Here is a 17,786-nt window from a genome sequence, read left to right as displayed (position 1 = left end):
TGGAAATAGTCTTGATTGTAGAGGTTTAAGGGCCAATTCCAATTCCTATCTTAACCCTTAATCTTAACTGGCCTCAAAACCAAGTGTTGAGGGTTATTTTGTCACTTAGAAATGGGACACCCCTTAAATGCAGATACATCTTCAGACTGTAGGGGGCAGAATAACGGCAAAGCTGCGTCCAGTCTGTCAACTCCAAAAAAGAAGAAGAAGAAGAACACATTTACGTCACGATTATTTATTTATTATTTTATTTCAGTCAAGTTATTAGGTTGTCAGTTAGTTATAAGATGATACTCATACAAATATTCAGCTGACAGTTACCACACACCACGACTTATTGAAAAGTAAACCACACCGGCCGACTATTGACAAAAGATCGTAAAATAAAAAGAAATGTTACGCAACAATGACATCAGTAATCCATAATATGGGCCTAAACTAAGATAATACAATGGTTTTCATCATTTTTATATCTCTATTAACAAAGAAAATACTTCATTTGTATCGCACTCGCTTCGCTGCTTTTGATGCCATCTTTCTTATGTGAAAACACGCAATGCATTCTGGGTAGCCCTTGCTCCTAAGGGTGGTGTCGGAAAATCTCAATATTGAGGGCGATACAGCCCTTAAACTTGGCCTCAACTTAATTTTTCTGAGAATCAGGACAGCACTTGCACTAGAGGGAGAGCATTTTTGAGATTGAGGGTTAAGCAAGGAATTGGAATTCACCCTAAATCTTTAACTTTACCCCCCGCTCTTTTCAGGCTCCCGATCACGTGATTCACATTGTGAATAATAATATTATGCAGCAGCGTCTAATGAGTCTTTTATGGACCGTAAAAGTTCCAATTCATGCTTTTCTGATTCCCCACAACAACATGTTATTATCGTGCAACCAAGTGGCTGCAGGTTGAGGCTCAGCAGAGCAGAAGTGAACGTATGAATGGATGTGAAAAACAAAAATAGTGTCTGTGACACCAACGTGATGCACAACAACCCAGATTTTCAAGTAGAAGAAGAAGAAGAAGAAGAAGTGTCCCAGTTATTTTATCAGCAGCCATGTGACTCTGCTCCCTGATGATTCTCTGATTCTTATCCACTAAATCAGCTCATTCACTCTCTGACACTGCAGTGTTGATCTGATCTGAGCAGCAGTAAAATAAAGGTAATATGAAGAAACGGTTGCTAATGGAGATCTTTTCAGGCTCCAGTTGACATTTTAAAGGGTTTTTACGGCACAAAAATATAACATTTTGTCCATTAGTGAAAGAAAGAGAAAGCAAATGAACATGAGAGATGTTCTTTTAGCTTAGCGGCGTTTGACTGACAGCTGAGCTGTTAGAGGCAATTATATTTAATGGTAAAAAAAACAAACCTGTGGTTTTCAAGCTTTTTATTTTTTTTCCAAAATGTCAATATTTGATGAGAGTGTTTTTAAAAAATGTAAAACGGGAAATTGCATGAAAGAGAAAGCTGTGCAGGGAGATTAGAACGTGTTAGCTCAACATAATGCTAACAAGTTAGGCATTACATTTTTTCAGAGGGATATTTTTACATAAAACAATATACTGGAATCGCAGCTAGCCTTAGCTAACTACTGTTAACGCTGATGAAATTAACACAAACATAATATGTTTATGAGAAGAATCTCAGTAGCTGTTGAGCTAACGTTAGCTTAGTTTTTTTTTTTAAGCTTTGTTAGCTTTTTATCTAAAGTGAGCTTTCATTAGCTTTCTTTTCCAGAAAGAGATTTTTACAACAACAGAAAATACTGGAATTGCAGCTAGCCTAGCATGAAAGTGGCACCAGAACGGAGCAGCTAATGAGTGTTTAGCCAATGAACTACGCACATTTAACTAGCAAACTAATGTTAGCACTAAACTGTCAATGGTAATATAACACATTAGCATTAAAATGTGGGCAATAAATACTCATTCGCTCACGTTAGCTTAGCTATTGGCTAAATGAGTTTCTTGTTATATTGAAGAAACAAATTGAATTAAAAAGAAGAAACATTTGATTTGGTAAAAATATATTTACATTTGTTCATGTTAGCTTAGCATTTTGCTCAATATAATGTCTTCTATATGTTCCTGTGTGGCTCAAACAACATTTAAAAATGTATTAAAAATGAACTTATATTGAAAATAGTAGTTTGAAGCTTGAATATCAGTATTTTAATGATTTTATATATGATGTACAGTAACTGTGATGTAGCTTTGTTTATTAGCATAAATACAGTGGATTCACCCTCACGCAGTTTTGAGGAATTTCAGTTTTATTTTCGCAGTCTCTGGTGAGTCTGCAGTAATCTACATGTACTGGGATTATACGATGTGGGGGTTAGGGTTAGAGGAGAGTTTTACAAACCACGGCAGCACCCGGTAACACAGGAAGAGAAAAAACAACACAACAAAACACACGAACCCTGACACAAGGACATTCAGGCCTCACCCACGCACCCTGCTCTGTTACTATGACGACACAGGAACACAAAGTGCACACACACACACACACAGGACAGTATCTAATCTGGTTGAACTTTAGCGCAGTGAAAGGCAGCAGAGATGCTATAAATACTGATCGTTTCAGGACGAATGTTATCAGATGGGTTTGTTTGGAAAGAGCAGCAGCGTTTGTTAGGACCAGGACTTCATTTACTGATGATGATGATGATGATGATTTAAAGACACGGAAAACAAACCACGTCCTGGAGGTTTTTCCTCTGCCCTCAGAACAAAAAAAATCGTTGGAAATGGTAAAAAAAAAATCACTCATAAGAGAATAAAAATCCCATTCTGGAGCTTCAGGATTCAGGATTATGCGATATTTGCCATTTTTTAAGAATTGGCATTGGACAATTCTTACTTATTTTTAATCAGTTTCATCCAAAAGTTCATTTTTGTAGTTTTTAATGACCTATTTCTTATATTTAATACTCAGATTATACATAATTATTTAAAATACTGCATATTATTGCACAGCCCTCAGCTGCCTTGATTGCTAAAAATTCATAGAAAAACCCATATTGGTCCAATTCTAGACACGTTAACATCTAAAATTTCACAGATTACACCTTTAACCAGGCTCCTACCAGCTGTCAATCACACTGCTGCCATATGTTATTGTCTATTTTCCTCAAAATGAGAAGATTATTTACAGAAGAAGAGCTGAAAATAGTGATCATTCATTTTTGCAGGCAGTGAAGTCGCCCCCTTGTGGCTTTTCTGTATATTCTTGTTTCCTGGTTGGCTTCAAGAGAAAACTGCCATACGACATGAATCTAATGCCTCCATCTGAAGTAAAGTTCTAAAACATTCCAGACGGTGAAAATAGAGTTAGACGCTCTGTTTTGTTTCAACCTTTTCGACTGAACCATTTTTAGCCTTTCATTCAAATCTAAATAGAGCAAAAAGGGAGGAACAGCAGCAGCAGCAGCAGCAGCAGCAGCTTCCCCCGTGTTTGTGTTTGGGTGGAGCCCCCACCCGGGCTAAATTTAGAGCCTCTTTCATGGCCGCGACTTGACCACGGTGACCACGGTCAGGGGCGAGCATGATGTCAACAGCTCTGGTTTCTGACGTTAAGTGACTGCGAAGCCGCACGGCACGCCGTCGTAGGAAGGACACAGGTGCGTCACAAAAACAAACCAGGAGCTCGTCACCTTCAGAATAATCCTCACGTCGTTTTCCGTGACTTCATGTTTCCTCCTCAACGTGAAACTGCCGCAACTCCTGTGATATCTAGAACTATGGACTGGCCTCATATGGAGGATAAAGTGGTAGAAGATGGATGGATACTGGAAAGCAAAGAAATGGAGCTTTAACTGCGCCAATATACTTGTCATTACGGTAGAACCTCAGGAGTTCGTTTGTGACGTTAGCTTCTCAGTATTTAAAAGATATCGTAATTAAACCAAGTGGTTGAATAACTTAAACGGTTGAATTACTTCCAGATATGGAAACGAAAAAAAAGTTTTTTTGGAAAAAAAATTTTGGAAAAGTTTTTTGAAAAAAAGGGGGTTTTTTTGGAAAAAGTTTTTGAAAAAAAGTTTTTTATTTTCAAGTTCTTTGAAAGATTTTGAAAAAAAATTGGTTTCTTTATGTTTTTTTGATAACGATGGGATTTTTAAGCCTTTTTAACTGATGACAACACAGTGGCGGGCAGTCTGTTAACGTCACATTTTAAGTATCTGCTCAGCTCTCCAGTCGACCTCAAGTCGAGCTTGAACCGTAAAATGGAAAAGCGCCATAATTCAACATCGTCTGTCGCAACTAAAAATAACGGATTATTCCTGAAACTCCTAAAAGTGTCAGTGTCGTGAGACGAAGAACCAGACGACGTGGAGACGTCGTAGCATCATCTGTCCGACGAGTGACTTCTCTGTTGGTCAAAAGTGCACTTTGTCACTTTTATTGCATCCTGAAGGTCAAAGGCTCACGGGAGTTCGCGGCAGATATTAACGCCATCAGTCAGCCTTTATACTGTAACTGATAGTAAATGCAGTTTATGTCTCTGCCGCCTGAGATCTGTAAATGCTAACAGGAGAGGGTGTTAAAGTGTGTGTGTGTGTGTGTGTGTGTGTGTGTGTGTGTGTGTGTGTGTGTGTGTGTGTGTGTGTGTGTGTGTGTGTGTGTGAGTTCTGCACCAAAAAATACAGTTTCAGGTCCTTTAAAATGCTGTCTCCATGTTGGAAACCTGGACCAAACCAGCCCATGGTTCATGTCCTTGTTACTAAATGATGTAGACGTGTGCATGTGTCGTCTCTCTCTCTACAAACTAGAAACAGTTTATTTCTTCCCCTCTGGTTTGAACCGTCCAATAAAACGTTGTTTTTATTGAGGCCAACAAACCAAACCCAAAGCGATGGTTTCTGTCCATTAACTTCTCATCAAACTCGTGTCTGTTCATCAAAAACAACAACAAAATGTCCAGTCATTACTTTTTTCTTTTTTTACGACACTAAATGATCTTCTTACCATTATTTGTGGTGTTCACGTAGTATCGCCGCCCCTGTGGTGACATGTAGCACCTCCATTGAGGCGGTAGAGGGTCTCTGAGGTCCTCCACGGGGAGGTGACTCAGCGACGCCGTCCTCTGCCCAAACAGAAACAACGATAATTAGTCAGAAAACGCTCATTAACATGCATTTGTTCCCATACAATGATTTATTTCTGCAGGATTTGTCACAAAGATAAACAAAGACACAGAACCAGGCTTCATGTGCAGCGCTCAGATCTGTTATTTCACAACCAGGAAAAAAACAACAACATCAGAGCACATTTCGCTGAGCACAACAAACTGGCGCTGGCGTTCTGCACTTGGACCAACACCAGCAGTGATCGCATGTGCTCACAACACACGGCTGAAGAACATGGGCGAGCAATGAAAACAATCCACACAAACATCTGCTGCTGGTTAGCGGCAGAACAGCAGGCCACGGACTCATGTAACACAGTTTGGAGATGATGTTTCGGGGATTTGGGGCGAATCGAACGATTGTATCATGTTTGGCTATTTCATGGCCATTTAAAAAATAAAAAAAATAACTTTTCTTAAAAAAAAATTCGAAAATAGTTGTTTAGTTTTTAAAAAAAATACGTTTTTGAAAAAAAAAAATCTTAAAAAATAGTTGTTTGGTTTTTGAAATAATATTGAAATAATTTTTTTTTGAAATAACGTTTTTTGAAAAAGTTTTTTGAAATAACGTTTTTTTGAAAAAGTTTTTTGAAATAACTTTTTGAAAAAGTTTTTTGAAAGAAAGTTTTTATCTTTTTTACCTCGTCTCTGGAGAGCTAATGTCCAAACAGAGCTATGTGACTGGAACTGAAACATCTGCCAAGTGTTGGATGCTTAAAACGTGAGCTGACATAATAGTAAGAGCCATGTTTGCTAGTTTAAGAAAATACCCGGTCTTATTAGCAGCTCAACACTAAGCTACTTTCCGTATCCCGTGTCCATAAAAGGTTAGGAAGTGTTCCAGGTACATGTTCCATCCAGGAGTGACCACTTCATGGACATTTGCCTGATCCAGATTCATCCATCCATTTTCTACCACTTTATTATCCACGAGGGTCATGTGGGAGCTGGAGCCAAACCCAAATGGCCTTGCTCCAATTTAGCCCCCAATCTGCATGATTTTGGACGCAGACCTGGAGAGAACCAGGGAACAAGGACCTTTGGTCAAACCTCCATCCAAACCAATGACCTTCTTGGTGTGAGGAAACAATGCTAGCCACTGCACCACTGTATGCCCCTGATCCAGATTCAGTTTCATTCCAATATTTGGTCACCTGGATCACATCCATCCCTCCTATCCACTTGAGAACTTCTTCTGCCTAATTTCTGGTTAACGTCTGATTGGACGAGCCTACATCAAGACTTCTAGCTAGGTGTCGCCTCAAAAATCCTACGATGCAAATCCCACAAAGATCTGAAGACCCCAAAATCGGTGTTAATCCTTTAAGTTGTAAACGTTCCCTGTGTTGCATGGATTTGCTGGTTTTGGAATGTTGCGTTTTCCCAGGAAAGAGGGACTAGAAAGTGGGTGCGGAAGTTACTTGATTCCATCTTTTGGTAGCACTTAACATCTCCAACCGGAAAGTCACGATTGGTTGTTCTTACTCCAAGACATCCAATTTTTTTTTTTTAAGTTTCTTTTTGAGAAAAGTGGTTTTTTTTAAAAATCTTTTTAAAAAGTGTTGAAAGAAGTTTTTTTTTGAAAAAGTTTTTTTGGAAAAAGTTTTTTCTGAAAAAAGTTTTTTTTGAAAAAAGTTTTTTTTGAAAAAAGTTTTTTTTTACATTATTATTTCATTCCATTATCACTGTTAGCAGACCATTACAAAGTCTTTGTAGATACGTAGTCATTACATTTCTGTAAACTGTTTCACTAAAAGCAGCAAAGCAAAGAAACCCGGGAGTTCTCTGGTCCCACAGGACCGGAGAACATGAATCCATGTCAGTGACTTATGACTCGGTGTAATTACATCGTCTCCAGCAGCATTGCATTTGTCATGTTTGCTCTTTGATGGTCTCAGTGGTCGCTGTTATATTTGTCCTTTTGAAACAGCGGATTTGCTTAAACACTCAAGTAATTTCCTTCAGCGGGGGGAGGGGGAGGGGGGGTATTATTCTGACAGATGCTACAATTTAATTTGAGTTATGACTTTTGTTAAATAGTCACTGCGTAATTGATTTAAAACTGGGATACGGACCATTACCACATGAAGAGAAATCTACTACTATAAAAACTCTTTATATCCTGAAATACAGCCTTTGTGTTTTGCTAATTGCTTCGTTTAAATAGCAAATTCCATTTAGCTACGGTAGCTAAATGCTACTGCAATCCAGTTCAAAAGGTCAGGTGATTAGAGTTGGGTTCATTTGAATGAACACTTGTACTTTGAATTTGGTACGGTTTACTTTAAGTTCTAAAAAAACATGTCCAGATTTCTTATTTTCACCAAATTTCTTCTCCGTTCCTGAGCTGCGATGGAGATCGCGGTTTATTTGTGACTTTAGCGATCTATCGGTACGATGTAGTACCATGACAATACAAGTTTGGTAACCAACCATATATTTAGAGGTACAGATACATAACAAAAATCAGTATGTGCTGTGTTTGTAGTACTTTTTACGTCTATATTCATTGTTACTACATGAAATAATGAATTTAATCCAACAGAATTCAACCGAGGAAAATCGCACGGTTGTGAAATTCCTAAACTAAATGTAATATTCCATGGTCTGAGTGGTTTTTGTCCAACAATAACCAATTTCTCCTTATTTCCTGCCCGCTACATGTTTGTCGACAAAACAATACCACAGTGTTGTTTTGCTCTCGCGGCTAAGCTAAGCTATGGTTCCTCCCGCTGAGGTTGGACGTGGGACATTTTCAGGAAAATCCTGATCTAAATCTTTTTCGACTGAGCCAGAAACGTGGAGAGAATTCTCCCTCCAGCACCGAGTCTGTGGCGGTTCTGACGGCGTCGGCCGTTCATCGTGGAAGAACAATGGGAGAAACCACGGTGGTGAGAAGCGTGACGAATCTCCCGAGTCGGCTTGTCTCGACATATGCGGCGTTAAATAATGCACCCCACTCCAGATGGTTTAACCCTCTAAAGCCAAAGGGTGTCTTCAGTGAGCCAGCAGAGCCTCGGGGGGCTGAGAAGGACGAGGACTGTACCACCACAACAGGACAAGGACTGTACCACCACAACAGGACAAGGACTGTACCACCACAACAACGTGAGCTCCACCAACGATGATCTCAACATCATGGTCTGAGCTCCAGATTAAAGGATGATGGACTGAGTCGAGCTTCAGTTTTCACAGCTGTCACAGCTGATGCGTCAGCTCTTCATTATTTTATTCTTTCCATCTTTGACTGAACAGTGAGAAGAGCCAGAGCTGCAACCAATCAGAGCAAAGATCGCGATGATACGGTGGCCCAGAAGACTCAACTCAAATACAAGGATTTACTAAAATGAAGAAGTGTCTGTTCTTTGTCTGGATTTTTCAATTCATAAACTCATAGATCATAAATGGTTTAATTCAGTTCTTATTTAGTAGTTAGTTTAGTAGTTTAGTTAGTTCAGTAGTTATTTAGTAGTTTAGTTGGTTCTTAGTTAGTTTAGTAGTTTAGTTACTTCAGTAGTTAGGTAAGTTGGCTCTTAGTTTAGTAGTTATTTAGTAGTTTAGTTAGTTCAGTAGTTTAGTAGTTAGTTAGTAGTCTAGTTAGTTCTTAGTTAAGTAGTATAGTTAGTTTCTTAGTTTAGTAGTTATTTAGTAGTTTAGTTGGTTCTTAGTTTAGTAGTTAGTTGTCTAGTTAGTTTAGTTAGTAGTTTAGTTATTTCAGTAGTTATTTGGTAGTTTAGTAGTTAGTAGTTAGTTAGTTTTTAATTTAGTAGTTATTTAGTAGTTTGTTTAGTTTTTAATTTAGTAGTTATTAAGTAGTTTGTTTAGTTCAGTAGGTATTTAGTAGTTTAGTTAGTTTTTAGTTACTCTAGTAGTTATTTAGTAGTTAATTTGTTCAGTAGTTTAGTAAGTTCTTAGTTTAGTGGTTATTTAGTAGTTTAGTTGGTTCTTTAGTTAGTAGTCTAGTTAGTTTAGTTAGCAGTTTGGTTATTTCAGTAGTTTAGTAGTTAGTAGTTTAGTTAGTTTTTAATTTAGTTGTTATTCAGTAGTTTGTTAAGTTCAGTAGGTATTTAGTAGTTTAGTTAGTTCTTAGTTAGTTTAGTAGTTATTTAGTAGTTTGGTAGTTAAGTAGTTTAGTTAGTTCTTAGTTAGTTCTTAGTTGGTTCAGTAGTTAGTTATTTCTTAGTTAGTAATTTCAGTTATTAGTTAGAACAGGGACTTCATTTGAATACATTTTTGGATTAAAATATTGGATTACAAGGTGAAAAAATGATCCAGAAAAGTAGCAGAATTATTCTAGAATTATAGGATGAATCGCTCTAAACACCTCCAGCTAACCCTAACACAAAAGTTAAAGTCAAATCTTTTCACCCAACTCTTAAACTGCAAATAACCATAACTGAGATGAATCCATTAATTAAAGTCAGATCGACATAAATATCTTAATATTCAAACACAGCAGTTGTGTCTGTCGTCACACACACACACACACACACCCCAACATTTGCCGGCTATGATTAGATCTCAGACGTTTCCCACAAAACGCTTTTGATGGAAAACTAAATACCTCACGGTCATCGCTCTATTTCAGTGACACTGGCGTCCTGCCTGGAAAATCAGGAGTCATCGGTTCAATTCCCTCGGAAAATGCTTTTAAATCAATAAACGGGGCTTGTTTTTTGTTTTGTTTTTGTCTTCTTCCTCATTCTTTTAGGTCAGACGAAGAACAACAGTGTAGTAAACTTATTTGCCCTTCAGCGAGATTTCGACAGCCTCACTTTGTCCTGATGTAACCGACTGTTTTAAGGAAGTTTAACCACGATGAAGTAACTTTGGGGTGAAAATGCACTTATTGACAAAAAAAGATAAAAAACAATGGCAAAAACATGAAAAATCCTGTTTTTAGTTAAAACATGCGGAGCATTCCACCTTTACATGAGTTTATACACAAATATAACCCCAGATTTTCAGATATTTGGATTTAAAAATATATATGGTTATATATAAATATAAGCAGATAAACACTGCACTCTCAAATTAAATTCAGCTGTTTTCCACATGGGGGCAGTGTAGGAATTACTGCAACACCCGGTGTGTGAATCGCCAGAGATATCACGATATTATCAATATATATTCAAGCCACGATATGATATAATCAATGTGTTACGATATGTGATTTATCACGATATTTGACTCACGATACAATATCAAAATATTGAGTCACAAATTATTTTCATGATATTTAAATCACGATACAATAGTATCACGATATTTAAGTCACAATACGATATCACGATATTTAAGCCACAATACGATATTATCACGATATTTAAGTCACGATACAATATCCTGATATTATCACGATATATTTAAGTCACAATATGATATTATCATGATGTCAGGATACAATATTTAAGTCACGATACAATATCCTGATATTATCACGATATATTTAAGTCACAATACGATATTATCATGATGTCACGATACAATATTATCTCGATATTTAAGTCACAAAACAATATCCTGTATATTATCTCGATATTTAAGTCACGATACAATATCCTGATATTATCACGATATTTAAGTCACGATGCAATGTCCTGATATTATTGCAATATTTAAGTCACAAAACAATATCCTGATATCATGATATTTAAGTCACGATACAATATCTTGATATTATCACGATATTTAAGTCACACAATACGATATTATCACAATATTTAAGTCACGATACAATATCCTGATATTATCACGAAACTCAAGTCACAATACGATATTATCACGATGTCAGGATACGATATTAGCGCGAAAAAGCGATACTTGGTGTCTCAAAAGCGATATTGTATCGCCACACAAAATATCGTGATATTTCACTATATTGTTTTTTTGTCCCCCACCCCTATACAACAATGTGAGCTAACATTTAAATAGGAAGTATAGCAATGCTAAGATCTTGTGTCGCCCGGTGACATTCCCGTGATCATTTTCTTAAGACAGATAGAGGCAACAACGACAACAACAACAACATTGGGCTAGTAAAGTTGGACGACTGAAAACACAAAAAGTGAATTCTACAGACTCGTTTTGTCGCCGCCCACCCCTGCTTTGCTGCTGCTGTATACGCACGAGCGCTCCCCCGGTCATTCTAATCAGCAGAAGTTACGTACTGCAGCTTTAAAGCTAATCCCAACCTTGTGGTTCGTCGCAGAAATAAGCTGATGAAGATGATGATGTCACTTATTCTTAAGCACTTTTTCCCCCCACTTGAATAACGACGACCTCCCTCCCTCTGCACCTCCCCCGGTGGATTAGCGCCGTCACTGCACAGACGGTGTTTGTCTCGAAAACGGTGACTCATCGAAATCCCTTCGGTCGCCGACTGTCGTGGTTTTTGTGAAACTCTGGTCGCCCACTCAGCGTGGAGGAGGAAGAGGATGAGTGTGCGCAGAGTTTCAACAGAGTGGATTACTGGAGCGGACTAACACTGAGCTGTCCTCACACATGAGTGTGTGTGTGACTCACCGCCTCCTGACTCTGTGTGTGTGTGTGTCTTTGTGTGTCTTTGTGTGTGTGTTGTATATCGCGGGTAGGTGTGAGGTGAGACTTTGCTAAGTCTGCAAACTCCACCCAACCTCCGCTGACCCCCCGCGTGGAAACATCTGGACGTGGAAAGAGGGAGGTCGAGGTCTGTCGGAGCAGCTGTTCCTCTGTCCAGAGAAAGAGATTTGGAGCTGCCGGAGTTTCCATGACGACCTTTGACCTCAAAAATGTATTGTGTACTTTTGATACTCGCAGATATCTCAATGTTCTCAAGGTTTGATACCAAAGCCTCGAGTCTCCGCTGATACTATTATCGGTCTGATATGGTCCCATTCTTTCTGTTTTATCTTTAAAAATAAGTCACTCACACATTCCTGAGCTTAAGCTTGAGCTTAAAGAACCTTGAACCTGATAATTCTGGTTTTTTGGATCATGTCTGAGGATAATCAGACTGATCCTGGTACTGAGCGTTGTACCAGGATCAGTTTGCACAATATTTAAGTCACGATACAATATCACGATATTTAAGTCACGATACAATATAATCACGATATTTAAGTCACGATACAATATCAAAATATTTTAAGTCACGATACAATGTTATCGTGATATTGAAATCAGGATACAATATTATCATGATATTTAGGTCACGATATTTAAGTCACGATACAATATCACAATATTTAAGTCACGATACAATATCACAATATTTAAAGGGACAATGTGTAGTATTTATGGGTTAATATAACCCAAAATCCACTTTTTTATACATATTATGTGCTCCTGCATTGTCTAGTCGCTGTATAATAGTTTTTGTTTCATTTTCGTAGTGTTTCAAAAAGTCATGTAAAATAACACGGTCGCGGGCCGCGGTTGCATAGCCACTGTTAGCAGCGAGACGCCATGTTTCTACTGGAGCCTGTAAGGACAAACGCGAGAGAACAAATCAAGCATCTCTTTACTTGTAGCGGAAGTCCCGCCTCCTCTCTCTCCGCTTCGTCTGCTACAGCCGCGGTAGCTCGCCCTCTCCCTCGCCTCACGAACCTCATCTGCTGACACGGAGAAAGACGACGAGGACGACATTTGACCAGCTGAGGATACCGTAGCGCTCAGGGAAGGGAGGGGGTGAGCAGAGGAGCAGTTCTTTGTTGTAAATTTCAGCCTCTCCTCTAGATGGCACTATAAACTACTTACTTCACCTTTAAGTCACAATATTTAGATCATGATAGAATATTATCACGATATTTAAGTCAAGATAAAATATTATCATGATATTTAAGTCACGATACAATATTATCATATTTAAGTCAAGATACAATATTATCATGATATTTAAGTCACGATACAATATTATCATGATATTTAAGTCACAATACAATATTATATTTAAGTCATGATACGATATTTAAGTCACGATATTTAAGTAACGATACGATATTATCACGATGTTTAAGTCACAATACATCATGTTATTATAAATATTATCATGTTCTTCACAAAAACACGTCATCACCATCATCAGGAGGTGCAGCAGGCACCAGGAAGTGTCTGTTTCCTATTATTCACTGGTGAACCTGCCTCCACTTTCCCTCTCTGTGGGAAACAACCACACAGCCTGGGTTACTGTTCAGGAAGTTCACGCACACAGGACGGACGCTGGTGTCGGAGTGAGGCGGCAACAGATGAAGATGCTTCATAAAAGGACAACGTGAGGCTCTGTAAGAGTCTCCAGTGTCGATGATGCGTTTACTCAGGGCTTGATATCAAATTCAAGGACTTTCAAGGACCAATTCCCTCAGATTCAAAGACTAGAATGTGCTGACACAGCTTTAAGGTCTAAACGCATTTGGACAAGTGATTGTCCTTGGGATCTCGGGTAAAAGTCGGTCTTTGGTGAGTCGGTCTCTCTCTCTCTCTTTGCTTAACTTTATTGTTCTGCCTGGAATCTCACATCAACGGCAAAGTCAAAGAGAGACAGTGTCCACAACACCGTTTGTCCTGCGTAGGTTTAGTCCTTGTAACAAACAAGCAGCGAGAGACACCCGATAATTGGATTGTTGCAGGTGGTACATACCGGCTCCACCCTTACTTTTGCCAAAATGGTTTCTTCTAGTTTCAAAAACCCATTAAACCCCCCAAAAAATGGCGGCCAACAAACCAACGGATGATGTCACAATGGGTTCAGATTGATCGCACGTCCCTGTTTATTATCGTCTGTTGGACCAGAAGACTCGTGATTTAGACTAAAAACTCAAAAGTAAATCACGTGGTATTGTTGGGAGGTGCAAATTGTGGATCTAGGTTTGGACCCAAACCATCAGCTTCAGATCTAAGGGCATCTGTACAAGAGATTGTCCTAAACTTTACTCGCTCATTGTTCTGCCTGGAATCTCACGTCAACGGCAAAGACAAAGAGAGACAGTGTCCACAACATCGTTTGTCCTGCGTAGGCCTAGTCCTTATACCCAATAATTGGATTGTTGCAGGTGGGACATACCGGCTCCACCCTTACTTTTGCCAAAATGGTTTCTTCTAGTTTCAAAAACCCATTAAACCCCCCAAAAAATGGCGGCCAACAAAACAAGGAAGGATGTCACAATGGGCTCAGATTGATCGCACGATAAAACACGTCCCTGTTTATTATCGTTAAGACCCGCAACTCGTGATTTAGACAAAAAACTCATGTGGTAGACGCTCATAAACTTCTCATGAAGACAAATGGACATGTTGGGAGGAGCCACGTGATCTAGTTGGACGTACATGTGGTTCTAAAGAGGGGATTTTCCCTCTCGACGAGAAGAAAAAAAATGTGTAAATTGTGGATCTAAGGTTTGGACCCAAACCCTCAGGACTCGGGTGAAACCAGAGCTAGCTTACAAACAAACACGACTCCCACACAAACATCATCACCGCTGTTATTGAAACTCCCCCCCGACAGAGACCGTTAACGCTGACCCACACAACTCTCCACAGGAGATTCATGGTCAGAATCAGCAGCCGGGGATTTGAGACGTTTCTCAAAACCTAGAGAGACGAACGAGGGAGTAGACGGAGGAGGAGGAGAGAGCGAAAGAATCCCCCCCGGGGGAGAGGGAGACGGAGACTGACGGGGGCTGCCGACCATATCTTTATTTGGGAGACATTGTTTTGGTTTGGGCAGATGTGGGAGCCTGAAGCGAAGCCACATTCCCACATGGAGAGACACTTCAGACACTCAGGGAAAGAGGAGGAGGAGGAGGAAGAGGGGGAGTGATGCACATGCGTGTTCAAGCATGTCGTACGTACGCTCACACTGACTGACTGACTGACTGTCCGTCATTGTGCGTGATGTGAAATGTTCGGCGAACAATGCCCCGTTTTGTCAAATCCCCGCCCTCCTTCAGCTTTATGTCGGTTTCTCCAGTCGCCCCCGTTTCACCGGCGAGATCCGGATCCACTTCGACACATGAAGTGACGTCGCTGTGCAGAGACATCTTGGACGACGCTATGCTTCCAACCTTGTTTTGCAACAGTTTGAGGACGGTCATTTTCTGCTTCAAAATGTCTGTACTGGACAAAAGCAAGATGGTTTGACTTTGACCGATCTGACCTCAACCCCATCAAGAACCTTTGGGACGAACCTGAACTCTGAGCCTTAGACCTTCTCGTCCAACATCAGTGTCTGACCTCGTCAATGCTCTACAGCACATGCGTCAAACTCAAGGCCCAGGGGCCAGACGTGGCTCGCCACGTCATTGTATGTGGCCCGCGAGGTCTATGCTGCTTTTAAGGCGTGCGTTGACCATAAACTACATTGTGTTACCCGTGACGTGACGGCATCCCGCCACTAGTTTGCAAGCGTATCGTCGTACGTGCATCGTGCGACGAATGACATTGAGATTGAAATATCCACAAATGATCCCAAAATGTCCCCGAAGAGAAAGATCGATGCAGATGGAAGGCAGTTTCAAGAAAGATAGGAAAGCGAATACATATTTGTGCTTCAAGGAGAAAAACCGGTGCGTCTTTAGTGTTACGAGGCCGTGACGGTCGTCAAACAATACGATCTACATCGGCGTTTTGACGCCAAACAAGGAGCCAAAGTGTGTCAAAGTTAGCCTTCAAGGAAAACAACAAATTGCCAAAGAATTAAAAGGCAAACCCTAAAATCCAGGCAGCAGTGAAAGCGAGCTTTATTGTGGCTGAAGAAGTTACATCCGGCCCTTTGAGGGCAACCATTATGCTGATGTGGCCCTCAGTGAAAATGAGTTTGACGCCCCTGCTCTACAGAATGAATGGACACAAACTTCACATAGAAAGTTTTCCAAAAAGTGTTGGTCTCATGGTCAACTGTCCAAATACGTTCGTCCATATCTTACATCTCATGCCACGAGTTGGAAAATCCAACTTCAAAGGACGTTCCTGTGTAAGGAACCTCTGAGGAACATCTGAATATGTTCTGAAAATGTCAGCGAGTCAATCCACTATTCTGCTTTACATCCAATTAGCCGAGGTTTCAAACTCGCAACCCCTCCTCCCGCCGTTGAGTTACAAAATTCCGTATTTCCTTATCCACGCATCATAAACACGTTTTCATTGCCAACTACATATCAGTCCATTGCAAAACGAGCACTTTTATTTTGAAATTCTGCCAAATATGGTCACATATCAATATCAAATATCAATAAAGTGCTAAATAAATCCTGAAGATATTTTCAGACTGCTATGAGGCTTCGATGTCTTCACTCAGCCACTAAAGCAGAGTTCTCCAGCATCGGAAGTCTTGGTTTTGTGGGATATTTCAGGGGTTAAACTCACATCATCCTAGTTTAAACAGACCCAGCTCCTCTCAGAGTGCATGCCAGTGGTTTAGTGTGTGTGTGTGTGTGTGTGTGTGTGTGTGTGTACTGTTGTGAAATATCAAATGGTCGACTCCTGTGGTGACGATTGATCTGGGTTTTTTTAGCTCCTGATCCAGATTTAGCCTTCAAACAAACGCATGTGGCACCAATTCTGCTTCTCGAAAGAAGACAAAAGCCTGTCGTAGGTTATGGATCGCACATGCTTTACATACATATATATATATATATATATATATATACACATATGATGTTTGCACTTGAGTCTCCTGCAGATGTTGGAGCTCTGCCGGGTTTTTCGTCTACATGTGAAACTCCTGGATCCGTTTGCGTCCGAGCGTGAAGTGACTGCAGCAGAACGAGAGTCAGCGTCTCTGAGGACAGGAAGTGACGTGGTGTTTTCTCAGGACCGGAAACTTGAGGAGCGTCAGACGAGAAGAACAACGGTGGACGAGTGGGTTTCGCAAGGTGAAAAAAGGTACATCCAGAAGATCTGATCCAGAAGATCCTGTCTGGACGGAACGTTCTCAGAACCCCTAAGTGAAGGCCACAGAGAAGAGCTGAGTCTTTGAAATTGATGTTCAATAGTGGGGGTAGATTTAATTTCTAGGGATAAACCGTTCCATAACTTAGGGGCAGCTACAGAAAAGGCTAAATCACAGTGGGTTTTTTTAGCTAATTCTCGAAGAATCGGCTTAAGGCCTCGCCCACGCTAGAGGATAATTGGCCAGATTTCAGTCGTGGGCGCCTTCCAATATTTGGCCGATTAGGGCTCGTCCACATGAAGACAAGTTCAGGAGAATCTGCTTAAATGTTGTATCGTATCAGCGTTTTATCCACTGAGAAACAGCGTTTTGGAAAACACGTCCCAGAGTGGGGAAAATCTCTGCTTACAGCACCACATACAGGCCTGGCATATGTACTACAGCGTTTGGAGTTGGTTTGGGGGGCTTTTGTGCATATGAGACATTTCTCGAAAAGAAAAAGTAAAAGATCGTAGAGGGAAAGTTCCGTTTCTCCGTGGACGTCTAAGAGCGTCTGGTCGTTCGACCTCAGTGATCTAAAGGTTGTGTGAAAACGAACGAGGTCGAATGAGTAAAAGAAAAACCAAGAACAGCATTTTAAAATCAGTCCAAAAACAAACAACCCCAGGTGAAGAATTACAATAATCCAGATGAGACAACGTTAGCTTTTCGCTTCGGCTCGTACAACGTTGTATGAAATGTGACGTCTTGGACAAACCTTTCCTTTCTTACAACATTTTTGACA

At 40.1% G+C, this 17,786-nt stretch overlaps 1 protein-coding gene across 1 annotated transcript in view; it reads right to left on the bottom strand.

Annotated features, from left to right (window-relative positions):
• gas7b (growth arrest-specific 7b) overlaps window positions 1-17,786 on the bottom strand; it is a gene marked incomplete at its 5' end in the record, with an annotated part of 61,353 nt that overhangs the window by 35,570 nt on the left and 7,997 nt on the right. The window contains one exon of the mRNA XM_083903481.1: window positions 4,977-5,094. Coding sequence (XP_083759607.1) covers window positions 4,977-5,094 — 118 coding nt within the window. The remainder of the gene's footprint in view (window positions 1-4,976; window positions 5,095-17,786) is intronic.

Source organism: Microchirus variegatus, assembly GCF_963457635.1.
Source record: "Microchirus variegatus genome assembly, chromosome: 17".
Taxonomy (NCBI): domain Eukaryota; kingdom Metazoa; phylum Chordata; class Actinopteri; order Pleuronectiformes; family Soleidae; genus Microchirus; species Microchirus variegatus.
Note: the sequence above shows the minus strand (reverse complement) of the source record. Positions and strands in the feature narration are given on the sequence as shown.